This window comes from Podarcis erhardii (genome assembly GCF_964252035.2).
Source record: "Podarcis erhardii genome assembly, chromosome: 11".
NCBI classification, from domain to species: domain Eukaryota; kingdom Metazoa; phylum Chordata; class Lepidosauria; order Squamata; family Lacertidae; genus Podarcis; species Podarcis erhardii.
The window spans coordinates 53,022,673-53,036,496 of NC_138501.1; the positions used below are offsets into that span (position 1 = coordinate 53,022,673).

At 48.7% G+C, this 13,824-nt stretch overlaps 2 protein-coding genes across 4 annotated transcripts in view; one reads left to right on the forward strand and one right to left on the reverse strand.

Annotated features, from left to right (window-relative positions):
- Positions 1-6,566, forward strand: part of UBE2R2 (ubiquitin conjugating enzyme E2 R2) — a 54,479-nt gene extending 47,913 nt beyond the window's left edge. The window contains exons 4-5 of the mRNA XM_081881703.1: positions 1,263-1,397; positions 3,187-6,566. Of these exons, the coding sequence (XP_081737829.1) occupies positions 1,263-1,397; positions 3,187-3,409 (358 nt within the window). The 3' untranslated portion in view covers positions 3,410-6,566. The remainder of the gene's footprint in view (positions 1-1,262; positions 1,398-3,186) is intronic.
- A 5,789-nt stretch (positions 6,567-12,355) lies between these two features.
- Positions 12,356-13,824, reverse strand: part of UBAP2 (ubiquitin associated protein 2) — a 76,640-nt gene continuing 75,171 nt past the window's right edge. For all 3 annotated transcript variants that reach the window (XM_081881384.1, XM_081881383.1, XM_081881385.1), the window contains 2 exons: positions 12,967-13,158; positions 12,356-12,709 (listed from right to left, as the gene is read on the reverse strand). In XM_081881384.1, the coding sequence (XP_081737510.1) occupies positions 12,614-12,709; positions 12,967-13,158 (288 nt within the window). In that variant the 3' untranslated portion in view covers positions 12,356-12,613. The remainder of the gene's footprint in view (positions 12,710-12,966; positions 13,159-13,824) is intronic.

A 13,824-nucleotide genomic window follows, 5' to 3' on the forward strand; every position in this document is an offset into this window, starting at 1 on the left:
GGGGGTCCTCCTTCTCTATTGACATTCTCTATGTATTCCAACCTGCAAAAAAGAAGTGTTGGGTACCACCAGATAACCTTTTATGGATTGTCCACGTGATGCTCCCCAGATGTTCTGGACCCCGACTCTCATCCTGCCTGTTGGCTGTGCTGGCTGAGGGCTGATGGGAGCTGTAGTCTAGCAGCAGCTGTGGGGGGGGGCACTATGTTGGCCTTGCTTCTTCAAACCCTGAACCCCAGATCTGCAGCAGACACTTGGGTTCCATCTTTTTTATTATTCATTCATTCATTTATTCATTTATTTATTTATTTATTATCTTTTAAGCATGAGCTGTGGTCACACACAAATCCAGAAGCTCATGGGGGGTTTAAGTGTGGCAGTGGTGGCTGTTATTATTTATTGTGAGGCTCATGAGAGAGGTGACCGGGCCATGTACCAGCAGAATAGTACAGTGGTACCTCAGGTTAAGTACTTAATTCGTTCTGGAGGTCCGTTCTTAACCTGAAATTGTTCTTAACCTGAAGCACCACTGTAGCTAATGGGGCCTCCTGCTGCCACCGCACCGCTGGAGCACAATTTCTGTTCTCATCCTGAAGCAAAGTTCTTCACCTAAGGTCCTGTTTCTGGGTTAGCAGAGTCTATAACCTGAAGCGTATGTAACCCGAGGTACAACTGTAAAGTAAAGCATCGGGTCTGAGCAACCAGGCATCTGTGTCTTTGGTGCAGAAATGTTCAGTACCTCATTGCTTTGTAAGAACTCCCGCCAGCACCTCACGAAGAAGTTCAGCTGTAGTCTCCATGGAAGATTGCTTTGCCTGTCCTGGTCGGGGTTAAGGCTGCAAGCTTCAAATTGGGGATGAGCCCCCCAAGATGTTGTGAGACGCCCATCAATCTCAAGGCAAAGTGACCAGGTGGCCAGAGGTGATGGGGATTGCAGCCCAACAATACCTAAAGGGTCCCAGGTCCCCCGCCCTTTCTTTAAATGGCAGGCTAGAATCCACTTGATCCCTGCCAGTGAGAAATTCTCCTCCAGTGTGGTTGCTCTGTGACAAAACCTGTTCAGAATCACAACCTGCTGTTCATCCTTGCAGGTGCAGACTTGCCCAATGCTGTGGCCCTGATTCTTTCTTTCTTTCTTTCTTTCTTTCTTTCTTTCTTCTTTCTTCTTTCTTCTTCTTCTTCTTCTTCTTCTTCTTCTTCTTCTTCTTCTTCTTCTTCTTCTTCTTCCTTCTCCTCCTCCTCCTCCTCCTGCTTTTTCCCAGGACTATCCTACTGAGCGTCATCTCTTTGCTTAATGAGCCCAACACCTTCTCTCCGGCGAACGTCGATGCTTCGGTCATGTTCAGGAAATGGAGGGACAGCAAAGGCAAAGACAAAGAATATGCTGAGATCATTCGGTAAGCCAAGCAGAACCCGGCTCTCACTCCGGGTGGGTGGGATATCCCAATGTGGGGAGTCGGATCTCCTTTCTGGAGCCAAACCTTGAGGAATGTGTGAGAAGAACAAAGCCCTCTCCTGGTCCAGACCATTAGTCTCAGGAATATTTTAGAGGCCTTAACCACCTCTGCTGGGTGGGAGCATGAAGATCTTGGTCTCTGCTCTGGTCCCTCTCCCAGCAGCCTGGCCTGGGAGCCAGATTTTCATTTAGGGTGTTTGTGGCCTCACATGCCCTCGCCCCTCCTCTCCCTCTCTTACTTGTGCGCGCCTCCTCCTTCCACCTGGCCTTTCCGTGTGACACCTCTGCCTTTTTGCTTGCAATTTCCCCTCCTTGGTGGACGCGGAACTCCCAGAGAGTTGCAGTGCACCTAAACCTAAAAGGGGAAGCTGTTCCTCTTCTTTGTCTCTCCATCTCTGGCCGATACGTCCAGGCAAGCCGGTGGGACTGTGCTGGCACCAGGCAAATGGACAAGAGCATTAACACGCTTTCTGTGAACAGAGTCAGAGACCTCTTAAATCTCACCACCATCAGACCAAAACAAAGATTTTGGAGCAGTGGGTGGTGATCCTGTGTGCCTCCAGCTTTTGCTGGTCCCCAATCTGTGGTCCAGGATGATGGCAGTTGTACTCCAGCAACAGCTGGGGACGGGACAGGACACAGATCCCTTAGCCCTGCTATAGAAGCTTCCTTACACGGGCAGAGTTTGGAGGCTGTAGCCAGGGACCCTGTGACAATACCACTGAAGCCTGACCTGCTGTGCCCCAGAACCATTGTCAGACTCAGTGGCCATTGCTTTTCCATATATGCCGACCTTGGTGTTCAGGAGACAGCCAGCCACAGAAGGGAGAGGGTGGGAGCAGGAGAACAGAGGAGAGGGGCTGTCAGGTATGTCTGGTGCTCTCATAATGTGGCACAGATTCTTCACACAGCACATAGTTATGGAGGCAGTGATGGCCATCAAATTGGATGGCTAATAATAATAATAGTAATCATAATAATAATTTATTATTTATACCCCGCCCATCTAGCTGAGTTTCCCCAGCCATTCTGGGTGGCTTTCAATCTAGTGTTAAAAACAATATAGCATTAAATATTAAAAACTTTCCTAAACAGGGCTGCCTTCAGATGTCTTCTAAAAGTCGGTTAGTTGTTTATTTCCTTCACCTCTGAAGGGAGGACGTTCCACAGGGCAGGTGCCCTACTGAGAAGGCCCTCTGCCTGGTTCCCTGCAACCTCACTTCTCGCAGTGAGGGAACCGCCAGAAGACCCTCGGCACTGGAACTCAGTGTCCAGGCTGAATGATGGGGGTGGAGACGCTCCTTCAGGTATACAGGAGATTAGACAAAATCGCTGAGCCCTCTTGATGGTTACTAGCCACAATGGCTATGCTGCAGTAGGAGGCAGCGTAATGCTTCTGAACACCAGTTGCTGGAAATCACAGAAGAGGAGAGGGCTGCTTTTGTGCTTGAATCCTGCTTGCTGGCTTCCCACTGGCATCTGGTTGGCCCACTGTGAAAATAGAGGCTGGATTAGATGGCCCAATGGCCTGATCCAGCAGGCTCTGCTTAAATTCTTACCTTCTGCCCTGCAACCAGGGGAAGGGGGCTCCTCGTTCTGCCCAGGGCCAACTGGGTGGATGTGCAATTCGGGAACACACAGCGAAGGCCTGTTGAAGACACGGTTGCCTGCCATGGCCGCCTGGTGGGCAGTCCTAACCGTGCGGCACCTTCCTTTCTCCCGCCTCCCAGGAAACAAGTCCAGGCCACCAAGGCGGAAGCGGAAAAGGACGGGGTGAAGGTTCCTACCACGCTGGCGGAATATTGCATCAAAACTAAAGTGCCTTCCAGTGACAACAGCTCAGATTTGCTTTATGACGACTTGTACGACGATGACATTGACGACGAGGATGAGGAAGAGGAGGAGGACGCCGATTGTTACGATGACGATGATTCTGGCAACGAGGAGTCGTGACCTGCTCCCTCCGGCCCCCGCCCCGCTCCGCCTGCTGTGCCAGAGGGGGCGAGGAGCAGCGGTAACCTAGTGACAGTTCAGCAAAAAAAAAAAAAAAATACATATATACATGGGGGGGGGGAGATACCAACCAAGCCCGCGCCTCCTGCTTTCTCCTGTTGTATGGATCTCGGTCTTTCCCGCCACCCCTTCCTGTTCTGTTTGGAAGGAAGCCCCTCTGCAGAACGTCACCATTCTTGCATTCTTCCCCGCCCCCCGTCACTTGTGTTCTGGGTTTTGGTTTTTTTGTTTTTCTCTCTCGAGGAAAGGAAGAAAGCGATGCTCTTTCCGCACACATACCCCTCTCACTCTCCCCGCTGCCTTTTCCAGGAGCATTCACAGCCTGACTCAAAACAGGTTTGCTCTGTCTTTAGGATCTTGAATTAAACAGTCTTTGATCAAGATGTTTAATGTATTTAACGCCGGAGACTGTGGGGGGCTGCTCCCCACGAGCTGCATTTAAACAGGGACAAGTACAAATGCAACTCTGCTGCAGAGCACTTCCCGAGGTTTCGCTGCTGCTCCGTTGACGATGACCGCGTGCGCACTTGTTTAGCCTTGTGGTGGTGGTTTTTCTCTCCTCTCTCTCCCCCCCCCCTTTCCTAAGGTGTTGGGCAGAGAGCCTAAGCTCCATTGTACTGAGCTTGACAAGATTTGGTGCTGAAAGGTCCAGTATTCCATTTCAGTTCTGCTAAGTGCGTGTGGGGATGGGGACAGACGGGTGGTTGGGGGGAAGGATCTGCTCCCCCTCCCCACCCAGAGATTTGGGGTGGGGAGAGGGTGGTGGTTGTCTTGTGATATGAACCTTCCAATAAACACTTCAAAACTCTCTGTATTCTTGTCCCACTGAGCCCTTTTAGTTGCTGGTCTTCCGTAGGGGATAAACGCTGGCAGCTGTGGCCCCTCCTGTGGCCCCTCTGAATGCAGAGCCCCAGCAGCCTCTTAGTTCTGGGCAAAGGTAGTTGAAACGCTGTGGCCTACCACTTTCCTGCAGGGGCCCCAGCCCTGGCAAGCGCTCTCTGAGCCCCAGCTGGGGCAGGATGCTGAAGGATCCTTGGGTGAAGGTGGCGTTCATAACGCCATGAAGGCAGATGGGTGCTTGTCATGCTGTCCAGGGGAGAGTGTTCTTGCCAGGTGATGGGCCTTGGCAGGGACAGTCCTTGGGTCTGGGAGGTGGGATTCCTTGAGGAGTTCCAGGCTCCCAGATCAGACTCTCAAAGGCAGATTCTAATTGCTCAACCTTGGTTGTCTTAAAAGAGACTGGAGGCCGTAGACACACCTTGTCTTAAATGTCTGGATGAGCCAGTATGAGTTAGACACATGCAAACATTCCCTTTGCTGCATGATGGCATTCGGAGCGGAGAGATGATGTTGCTGTGGAGAATTGTGTCAGCCTCGCCTGCTGCCTTCGATGCTTGTCCTGAAATGCGCCCACCATCCTGGGAGACGGCTCTTGTGCACAGTTCAGACAACAACAGTGTTCCAGTGGAGAAAGTTAGCTGCTCACAGCCTTGGGGATTAATGAGGGCTTCATGACCACTTCCTGCAACAATGGTGGGTTCAGTAGACAAGGATTGGCTGTGTGGTGCTCCTGTGACATATTTCTGCTAGGCCTTGAATTTACCGAGGAAAGGGAAGCTCTGTGATGAGAGACGACCGCAAGAAGAGAGGTGGAAATGAAGTGGTCCCCCCATCATGGCCGTTTCCTCTGCCCCAATTCCAGCTCAGCTTGCCTCTTGAATGTTGGGGTCCCTGCTGTGAATGTTCTGGTTCTACAGGAAAGGGAGCAAGCCAGTTCCATCTGAGGTGGTCTGATGAGTTACCCCAGGTATTCACCATGACCCCACTGCTGGGACTTTAGGCGGATGATCCTGCTTTATAGCTGTGCATTCTGGGAGGCCTTGTGGACTGAATAGTGCCCCACATACACCTCTCGTGGTGGCTCAGCCCCCAGCAGATAACTTGTTGGTTCCTCTGCACCGGCAGCTCATCTTTCAGTCTCCTGCTGCCTGGGGCGAGGTTTCTAACTCCGTTGCAGCTGTGATCGGAGGGTGGCCGACTGCGTTAGCTGTTGATGCTGCTGTGGAGTTCATATGTGGGGACTTGAGCAAAGCCAGAGAGATGGGAAGAGGACATGATGTTGGGCACAGTTGGAGTGTAAGCAGAGGAACTGAAATGCATAGCCCTTCCAACTAGCCATAAGACAATCCAGTGTGTGTGTGTGTGTGTGTGTGTGCTTTGGAGTACTTGGTTGTGTGTGTGTGTGTGTGTGTCTATAGATGGGCACTGCAAGTACAGCCACCAATTCTCCCAACAGGGCAACCAATGAAAGTTACCATTTTATTTTATTTTCAAATTCAGGCTTGTGGGTGGCTCCTTGTCCTGAGTTGGGCGATGAGAGGAAGGAGTGGATTGTCGCTCTTGGCTCAACCTGAAATGAGGATACTGCGTCTTTCAGCTATTTCTCTCTTGTACTTTGACCGTTTTCACTGTATGCTCTCCAGTGACTTGTATTCTCAAGCTTGGTGGTGTGAGATGCATTATTATACCTCTGTCCTCCCCTCGCCGTAACACTTTTTTTGTGGGGTGGGGAGCACCTGTTTCTGGGAGTTTGTGCTCTCCTCTTTGCTTGGCCAGGCAGACTCTCCCCAACCCATCATGATGTCACTGCCTGCTGACTTGCTGGCTTCCTTGTTCTTGAGATCCAACCAACCCACCGAAATGCAACTATCAAGCTACTTAAAGAGATTGAGGACAAATGTTTACTGGAGCCAGCGGTCGGTCGCCTGGTTCTCTCCTACCCCACCTGTGTCTGCGTTTACATTTCCAACTCAGAAACCAATTCAGATGCAGTTCTTAAATCCTTCTGAAACCAGCAGGGAGCACTAGAATTCTATCTTGATATGTTCTTTTTTTCAGTGCTAAAATCCTGGATGTTTTTCTTCCTCCCTCTCCCTCTCGCCCACTTTGGTTGATGCAACTTACCAGACCAGATTTAACTAATGCATATTTTTCTTTTTGTGTTTTGTCTCCCTTTCCTTTGGTAATTTAGTTTTGGTTTTTTTCCTGCACATCTGTCTACTAATAAAATGTGAAATAAAGTACACCTCTATTGTTAGTTCCCTCTTCGAAAGCCACCTTTATTAGTTAACACAGGCTTACGTGTCTCACATGAGGTGAGACCTCCTGTAATCTCTCCCTCTGGCCCCCACTCCATTTGCTTCTCCAACTGCTTTGCAAAAGTGATTGCCTGGAAACAGCCAGAATGTGGCCTTCCCTGTGACAAACGACGAGAGCCCTCTCTCTAGTGCCTCCTATTGTCACTACAGACGTTTCTCTCTAGGAGTGGAGAGGTCCCTTCTGTGCATGTTCAGCCATGTGTTTTTCCTGCATGCATTTCTAAAACACAAAATAAGGTGTGGTGTCTATGAAGCACTTCTCTGCTCATACTCGCACAGGGCTACACGCAAGGAAGCTTCTGCCATTTAACCCTTTTTGCTTCCCCCTGCCCACAGATGTTGCATTCTGAACCCACCTGGTGCAGCTGGGGTTTGCATGTTGATGGAGCGGGTACCAAGTGAGGTGGTAGCAGCAGTGTGTACTAGTTCATGCCATAATAGTACAGTACTCTTCAAATGTATTCTTTTTCCCCCTCTCCAAAGGTGGGTGTTGCCTTCAATGGGCAAGAGCCAACCCAGGAGCTTGCTCCATCCCTCCAGCTTGTGGCCTGCAGGGTAGCATCGGTTTCAGCCATCTGCAGAACAGCCAAGACACAAATATAAGCCAGAACCCTCTCTGAACTCAAGAAGGCCTTACCTGTGTGTGTCAGGGCCTTGCCCCTTAACTGATGTGGAAATTGAAGCAATGAAACCACCTGCCATATGCACCATAACCACAAATGGAAAAATAGGCAAAGGGTAGGGGCTATTGGGCAACTTCAACTTAGAAAGCAATGTTTCAGTGCCATGAAGGCTACAGCAGGATATTAGGAGAAGTCACACCAGGATAGCTCATGCTTTCAATTTTTTTTGCCATTTCAGAAGGAACAGTCTCTTTACTGACCCCCTATAGGAATTGTAATAAAAGAATTTTTTTTTTTGAAGTAGACATCTTCATGTTCTTCGGGTATTTTTCTAAAATTAAATTAGTAGATGTGGATGTCTCAAGTTTCTTCACTGGTCTTTTAAAGAAATATTTGAGAATGGCCCATCTGTTAAGAGAACGTGCCCATGTGGTTAGGTCCAGTATTCTAACCCCTTAACCACAAAAATGGCAAGCTTTCAAGTAGCTTCTATGGGCCTTTGGCTAAGAATTCCTGCATCCTTACTGGCAGCTACTCAAAGATACTTGGAATAGAGCTTCCTTTTCCATAGACCCAACCTGGCCTGCCAATTGGTATAGTTGTTTGGAAGCCTATAGGCCAGTGGTGTCCAAACTTTTTTCAAAGAGGGCCAGATTTGATAAAGTGAAGGGCCGTGGGGGCCGACCAAAGTTGTTAACCTTTATTTAGGACTGAAGTTGTTGAGCTTCTTTTATGATTTTACCCCAAAGTTCCAAAGTTGTTGAGCTGCTTTTAGGATTGAAGTTGTTGAAGTTTTTTTTAAGATTTTACCCCAAGAAATAAACTGCCACAGGGGCCAAATTACACCAACTGGCGGGCCAGATTAGGCCCCTGAAACGGATTTTGGACATGCCTGCTATAGGCTTTTGTTGCAAACCTCTCCTCTGCAGTAGATCCCATCTAGGGTTTTCCTGTGTGCATTCTGTTTATAGTTGTCAGCCTACCAGGGACAGCTCAATTGGCAGAGTGTGAGACTCAGGGTTGTGAGTTTGAGTCCCACATGGGGCAAAAGATTCTTGCATTGCAAGGGGTTGGACTAGATGACCTTTGCGGCCCCTTCCAACTCTACCATTCTATTATATAAATGGCATTTTGCTGCATGAATGATCCATTTTATGCCTTTGCAACCTCAATATTGGGCTAGTAATGCATGTGCCTTGCTTTTGGAAACGTGGTTTGTAGCCTAGGATTCCGCAACACCTGCTGCTGTGATTACACCATTGCAGAGGTTTCTGGCTACACTGCCTTCCTCTTGACCCAGGGGATAAAAGTTCTGATTTTGCCCAACAGTTGCTTTCTCTGTGATAGCAGAAAAAGAGATCCTAGGGCACTGATCCTACCTTTTCCTTTTATTCAGGTGCAAAGTGAAAGAAATGTGTTTTCTTAAAAGTACCACCTAAACTTGCCATTGAGGTATTGAGCAATTATGTAGGGTAAACTGCGTACATCTTAACATAGCACATTTAAATACTAATTTATTATGGCATAAGCTTGTGGAAGGCAGAACCTGCATCATCAGATGGATTAAAGGGGTCTCGTGTGCTTTGATAAGAGCGTCTCCAGGGTTAATACTGCTGTAAACCAAAATTATGGAATAAAATGCAGGTAAAAGAGGAACTTGCGAAAGTGATAGCTCGTAAGGTAAATGTCCTATGCAGGAGGGATTTTCCCACACAAGGCACCAGTAGGCTGCTATTTGAAATCCATATTCTGGTTAAATAAATTCAGATGGATCTGCCGATAAATCATTACTTAAATTGTAAATGTGCCTAAATAGAAATTTGCTAACATGTTCTGAGAAAGGCGGAGATTGCATCTAGTACAGTATGGAAAAACTTCTTTTGTGTAACAGTGAGGTTACAAAAACAAATGGCTGCACTTTAGGGAATTAAAGATGGCATTAGTGGGTTAAAATTCTAAACAGAAGTTAGCTGAAATGGTTTCAGTACTGAAGTGTGACCATTAGTGGATCCATGTACAGAAGGCAGGTCAGACAGAGCACCCGTGTGTCAGAAAGAATGCTAAGGAAGCCTGATTTTTTCCCCTCTTGAGAATAAATTGTACAAATAAAAAGCTATGCAAATTCCCTCATTTTAGAATTGCAGGTGTCTCCATTTACCAGCATGATTTTGCACCCAAGACTCTGCAAGGAGCAATAGCAGGAAAGGTGAAAACATAGGTAAGAGGGAGCCTTATGCTGGGGAAGAAGTGACAGGCCTAACCTACAATGAGTGAGGAACTGGTGACCCAGAGACTGGGTGCAACCCCATGGGGCCTTTCCCTCATGTCATTTAGGTTTGATAGCAGCTTTCTATTGACCCCCACACCACCACCCCTGTAGCATATGTTCAAGCCTAATTCCAGCAAAGGGGGTGGGTGTGTCGCTGTTGAGCATTCAAAAGCACTTTGCAATGCATTTTGTAAAATAAAAGCTAGAGTTTAGTACTTTAGTTCGCAGCTGGTTAAGAACGTAAGCTTTCTTAACATAAAACTTCCTTCTCTACTTGCTTCATACCTGCAAAACAGGAATAATTAAAAAGAAACCCTCTTTGGCAGGGTAGGGAACCTGCAGCCTGCTAGATGTTACTGAATTTCAACACCCATCATCCCTGACTGTTGAATCTGTCTTGACTGATGGGATCAGAAGCCCAATATCTGCAGGGCCACTGGTTCCACATGTCCAATATAGGGGTGCATGCATTCTCCAGAACTGGATCCTTCCCGGTGGTGGAGGAATAGCTGGACTTCATCTCTAGCTAAAAGGACTGGGAAGCCAAGATGGGTGACACCTGGCTTGAGAGCAGTACATGTGAAAAGGATCTAGGAGTCTTGGTTGACCACAAACTTGACATGAGCCAACAGTGTGACGCGGCAGCTAAAAAAGCCAATGCAATTCTGGGCTGCATCAATAGGAGTATAGCATCTAGATCAAGGGAAGTAATAGTGCCACTGTATTCTGCTCTGGTCAGACCTCACCTGGAGTACTGTGTCCAGTTCTGGGCACCTCAGTTCAAGAAGGACACTGACAAACTGGAACGTGTCCAGAGGATGGCAACCAAAATGGTCAAAGGCCTGGAAACGATGCCTTATGAGGAACGGCTAAGGGAGCTGGGCATGTTTAGCCTGGAGAAGAGGAGGTTAAGGGGTGATATGATAGCCATGTTCAAATATATAAAAGGATGTCACATAGAGGAGGGAGAAAGGTTGTTTTCTGCTGCTCCAGAGAAGCAGACATGGAGCAATGGATCCAAACTACAAGAAAGAAGATTCCACCTAAACATTAGGAAGAACTTCCTGACAGTAAGAGCTGTTCGACAGTGGAATTTGCTGCCAAGGAGTGTGGTGGAGTCTCCTTCTTTGGAGGTCTTTAAGCAGAGGCTTGACAACCATATGTCAGGAGTGCTCTGATGGTGTTTCCTGCTTGGCAGGGGGTTGGACTCGATGGCCCTTGTGCTCTCTTCCAACTCTATGATTCTAAGTAATGGGAAAGACCTCTGTGTGCAAGAGTAGACTGGTGCGCTGGATGGGTTACTAGTCATACCTGCTATGGAGGAAGATACAGCAACCTAAAGGCAACGAGAGGGAACTTAGGTGTGATAAAAAATTAAGTGCATTTTAATGTTCCTTAACATTAAAATGGGTGGCGCTGTGGGTTAAACCACAGAACCTAGGACTTGCCGATCAGAAGGTTGGCGGTTCGAATCCCCGCAACGGGGTGAGCTCCCGTTGCTCGGTCCCTGCTCCTGCCAACCTAGCAGTTTGAAAGCACGTCAAAGTGCAAGTAGATAAATAGGTACTGCTCCGGCAGGAAGGTAAACGGCGTTTCCATGCACTGCTCTGGTTCGCCAGAAGCGGCTTAGTCCTGCTGGCCACATGACCCAGAAGCTGTACGCCGGCTCCCTTGACCAGTAAAGTGAGATGAGCGCCGCAACCCCAGAGTCAGCCACGACTGGACCGAATGGTCAGGGGTCCTTTTACCTTTACTAATGTTCCTTACCCTTCCTTGCTCAAAGGTTCCATAGTATTTTGATACCCAGACAGCGAAAGTAGAATAAACTCCCAATGTGCCCCTTTTGATCTACATTAGAGCCTTACTTGGTGGGTCCAGAGTTCAATTTGTTGCCTCTCCAGAAATTTAGGACTGTAACTCTGATCTGGTGCCACACTGGCAACCCAGGATTAAAACCACCAGGAGTCTTGTGGCACCTTGAAGACTTAATAGGATGCCAGAGAGTGTCATGGTTCTCTCTCGCTCTTAAGAACTGCTAAGGGTAATGGTGGGAGGGGAAGACTTTTGACAACTGATTCTGCAAACACTACTGACACGCTCAGAACTTTTATTAGGTGGAGTTCAGGCCAATAAAAAAATGAAATTTCTAAAACATTCACTTGTGTTGGTGTAGGACGGGAAGAATGAGGTGTCTTCCCACAAACACCCCTCTGATCTCCCTGCCCCCACCCCCAAAATTGAGGGGCAGAAGGAGACACCACTGGTTCTTGTCAAGCCAGTTCAGGTTTGTGGCATGAAGCCAAAGGCCAAGTTACAAAACACAATTATTTCGCACCTTCTTATTTACAGAACAGCTACACTGCTGTGCCCAATTGGCAGACACAAAGTTCTGGGATGTGATGGGGAGTCCGTATGCGCTGGCTGCAAAAACGAACAGTGGCGGAGACAGCACTGTAGCTTTTGTGTTTTAAAAACTCAATAAAAAGGGGTGATGCTGCAACCTGCAATGGGACTTCTTGTGAATGTTAAATCCTTGTGCTGTCAGGAAGGGGAGGAGGGCAGCTCCTTGTAATCTTCAGAAAGCAAGATGTCAGGTACAAAGCTAGGAGGAGACAAAACCCAGCACCTGGTTCTTCCTGTGAGTCTGACGAACTCGCCTGAGCTAAGACCTGCTTTTGAATCAAGCCTCTGGTTCCAAAATGGAAAAAAGGAAAGAAAATGGCACACCGTGTCCTTTGAAAATGTAAAAAAATCGTCAGAAAAATACAAAAAGTTCAGAGAAAGGGTAAGTGTCGTGTCCAAGCTACCTCTAAGGAAATAAACAGGCTTCAAAAAATGCAGAAACCACCATTAGGCTCTATTACATTTACAAATACATACATAAATATATTACATACAACAGCAAATCATAAAGGAAGCAGGTAAGGAGTCGCGCGCACAAGGAGGGGGTGTGGATCTGCCCTGCCTGGGCTGAGCGCTTGGTTGCCTTGTCTCAAGCCCACCCCCTTTCCTAGCGGATTGTCTCCTGGCAGGCGTGGGAGTCCGAGAAGTGGGCGTCTTCCCTCCCTTCTCCTCCTCCTACTCCTGTGTTGGGTTAGTTTGTCCAGTATGGAGACGTTCCATAGGCGGTTTTGGTAGCCTGAGACTTCTGCTGCAGGGCGCTTGCTGGATTGCGTTGACCAGATCCACCCTGGAAGGAGAGAAGGGGAGGGGAAGTTGGGCGGGTCAGAGGGGTCTCTGGCTTTGACCACCTTTTCCCCATCATCCCTCAGGGCTGCACTCCGTGCTGGGCAAACAGGGTTCCCGCTCATGCAACGTGACATCCTCTTTTTCTCTCTCCCCCCCCCCAATTAATCTTCTGCAGAGTTATTTCCCCAATCTTGCACTTCTCTTCCCAGGTGCCTCTCAGGGCGATGTGACGGCATCTCTGCCCCCAGGGCGACTCACCTGCCCGTCTTGCTGAAGGTGATGGTGCAGCATCTGGGAATGAGGCTGCTGATGGGCAGGCAAGATGTGCAGGAAGGGAGCCGGAGCGTAGCCGGGGGCAGCACCAGGGTTCAGGGGCCCTGCAGAGCCCAGGGCTGACGGCAGGCTGAAGGGGGGCGGAGTGCCGGCATGGAATACCTGCTTGTCAAAAGTCTGCACAAGAAGGAAAAAAGAAAAGGCACTTCGACACACAGAAAGGGAACACTCTCCGAACCCTTCTTACAGAACCAGTATCTGCAACCAGAGATCTAACCAGGTCTAAACCACAGAGCCTAGGGCTTGCCGATCAGAAGGTCGGTGGTTGAATCCCTGCGACGGGGTGAGTTCCCGTTGCTTGGTCCCTGCTCCTGCCAACCTAGCAGTTTGAAAGCACATCAAAGTGCAAGTAGATAAATAAGTACCGCTCCGGCAGGAAGGTAAACGGCGTTTCTGTGAGCTGCTCTGGTTCGCCAGAAGCGGCTTCATCATGCTGGCCACATGACCTGTCTGCGGACAAATACCAGTTCCCTCGGCCTATAGAGCGAGATGAGTGTGCAACCTCAGAGTCATCCGCGACTGGACCTAACAGTCAGGGGTACCTTTACCTATCTGCAACCAGAGTTTTGATTTGAAGGCGGTTTTGAACAACTAAGGCTCCACTTCAGAAATGTTCCACTGGCAAGGCTCAGTTTGGGGCAGATACAGCCGGGGGGGGGGGGCAATCCCAGGTTCAGGGACTGAAAAGGCTCCTATGGGGGAAACCAGATCATGTATGCTGCCAGTGGGGAAACAAAAGAAGGTGCTGTACATTGCCCCCTCCACAATTACCACGTCAATCAT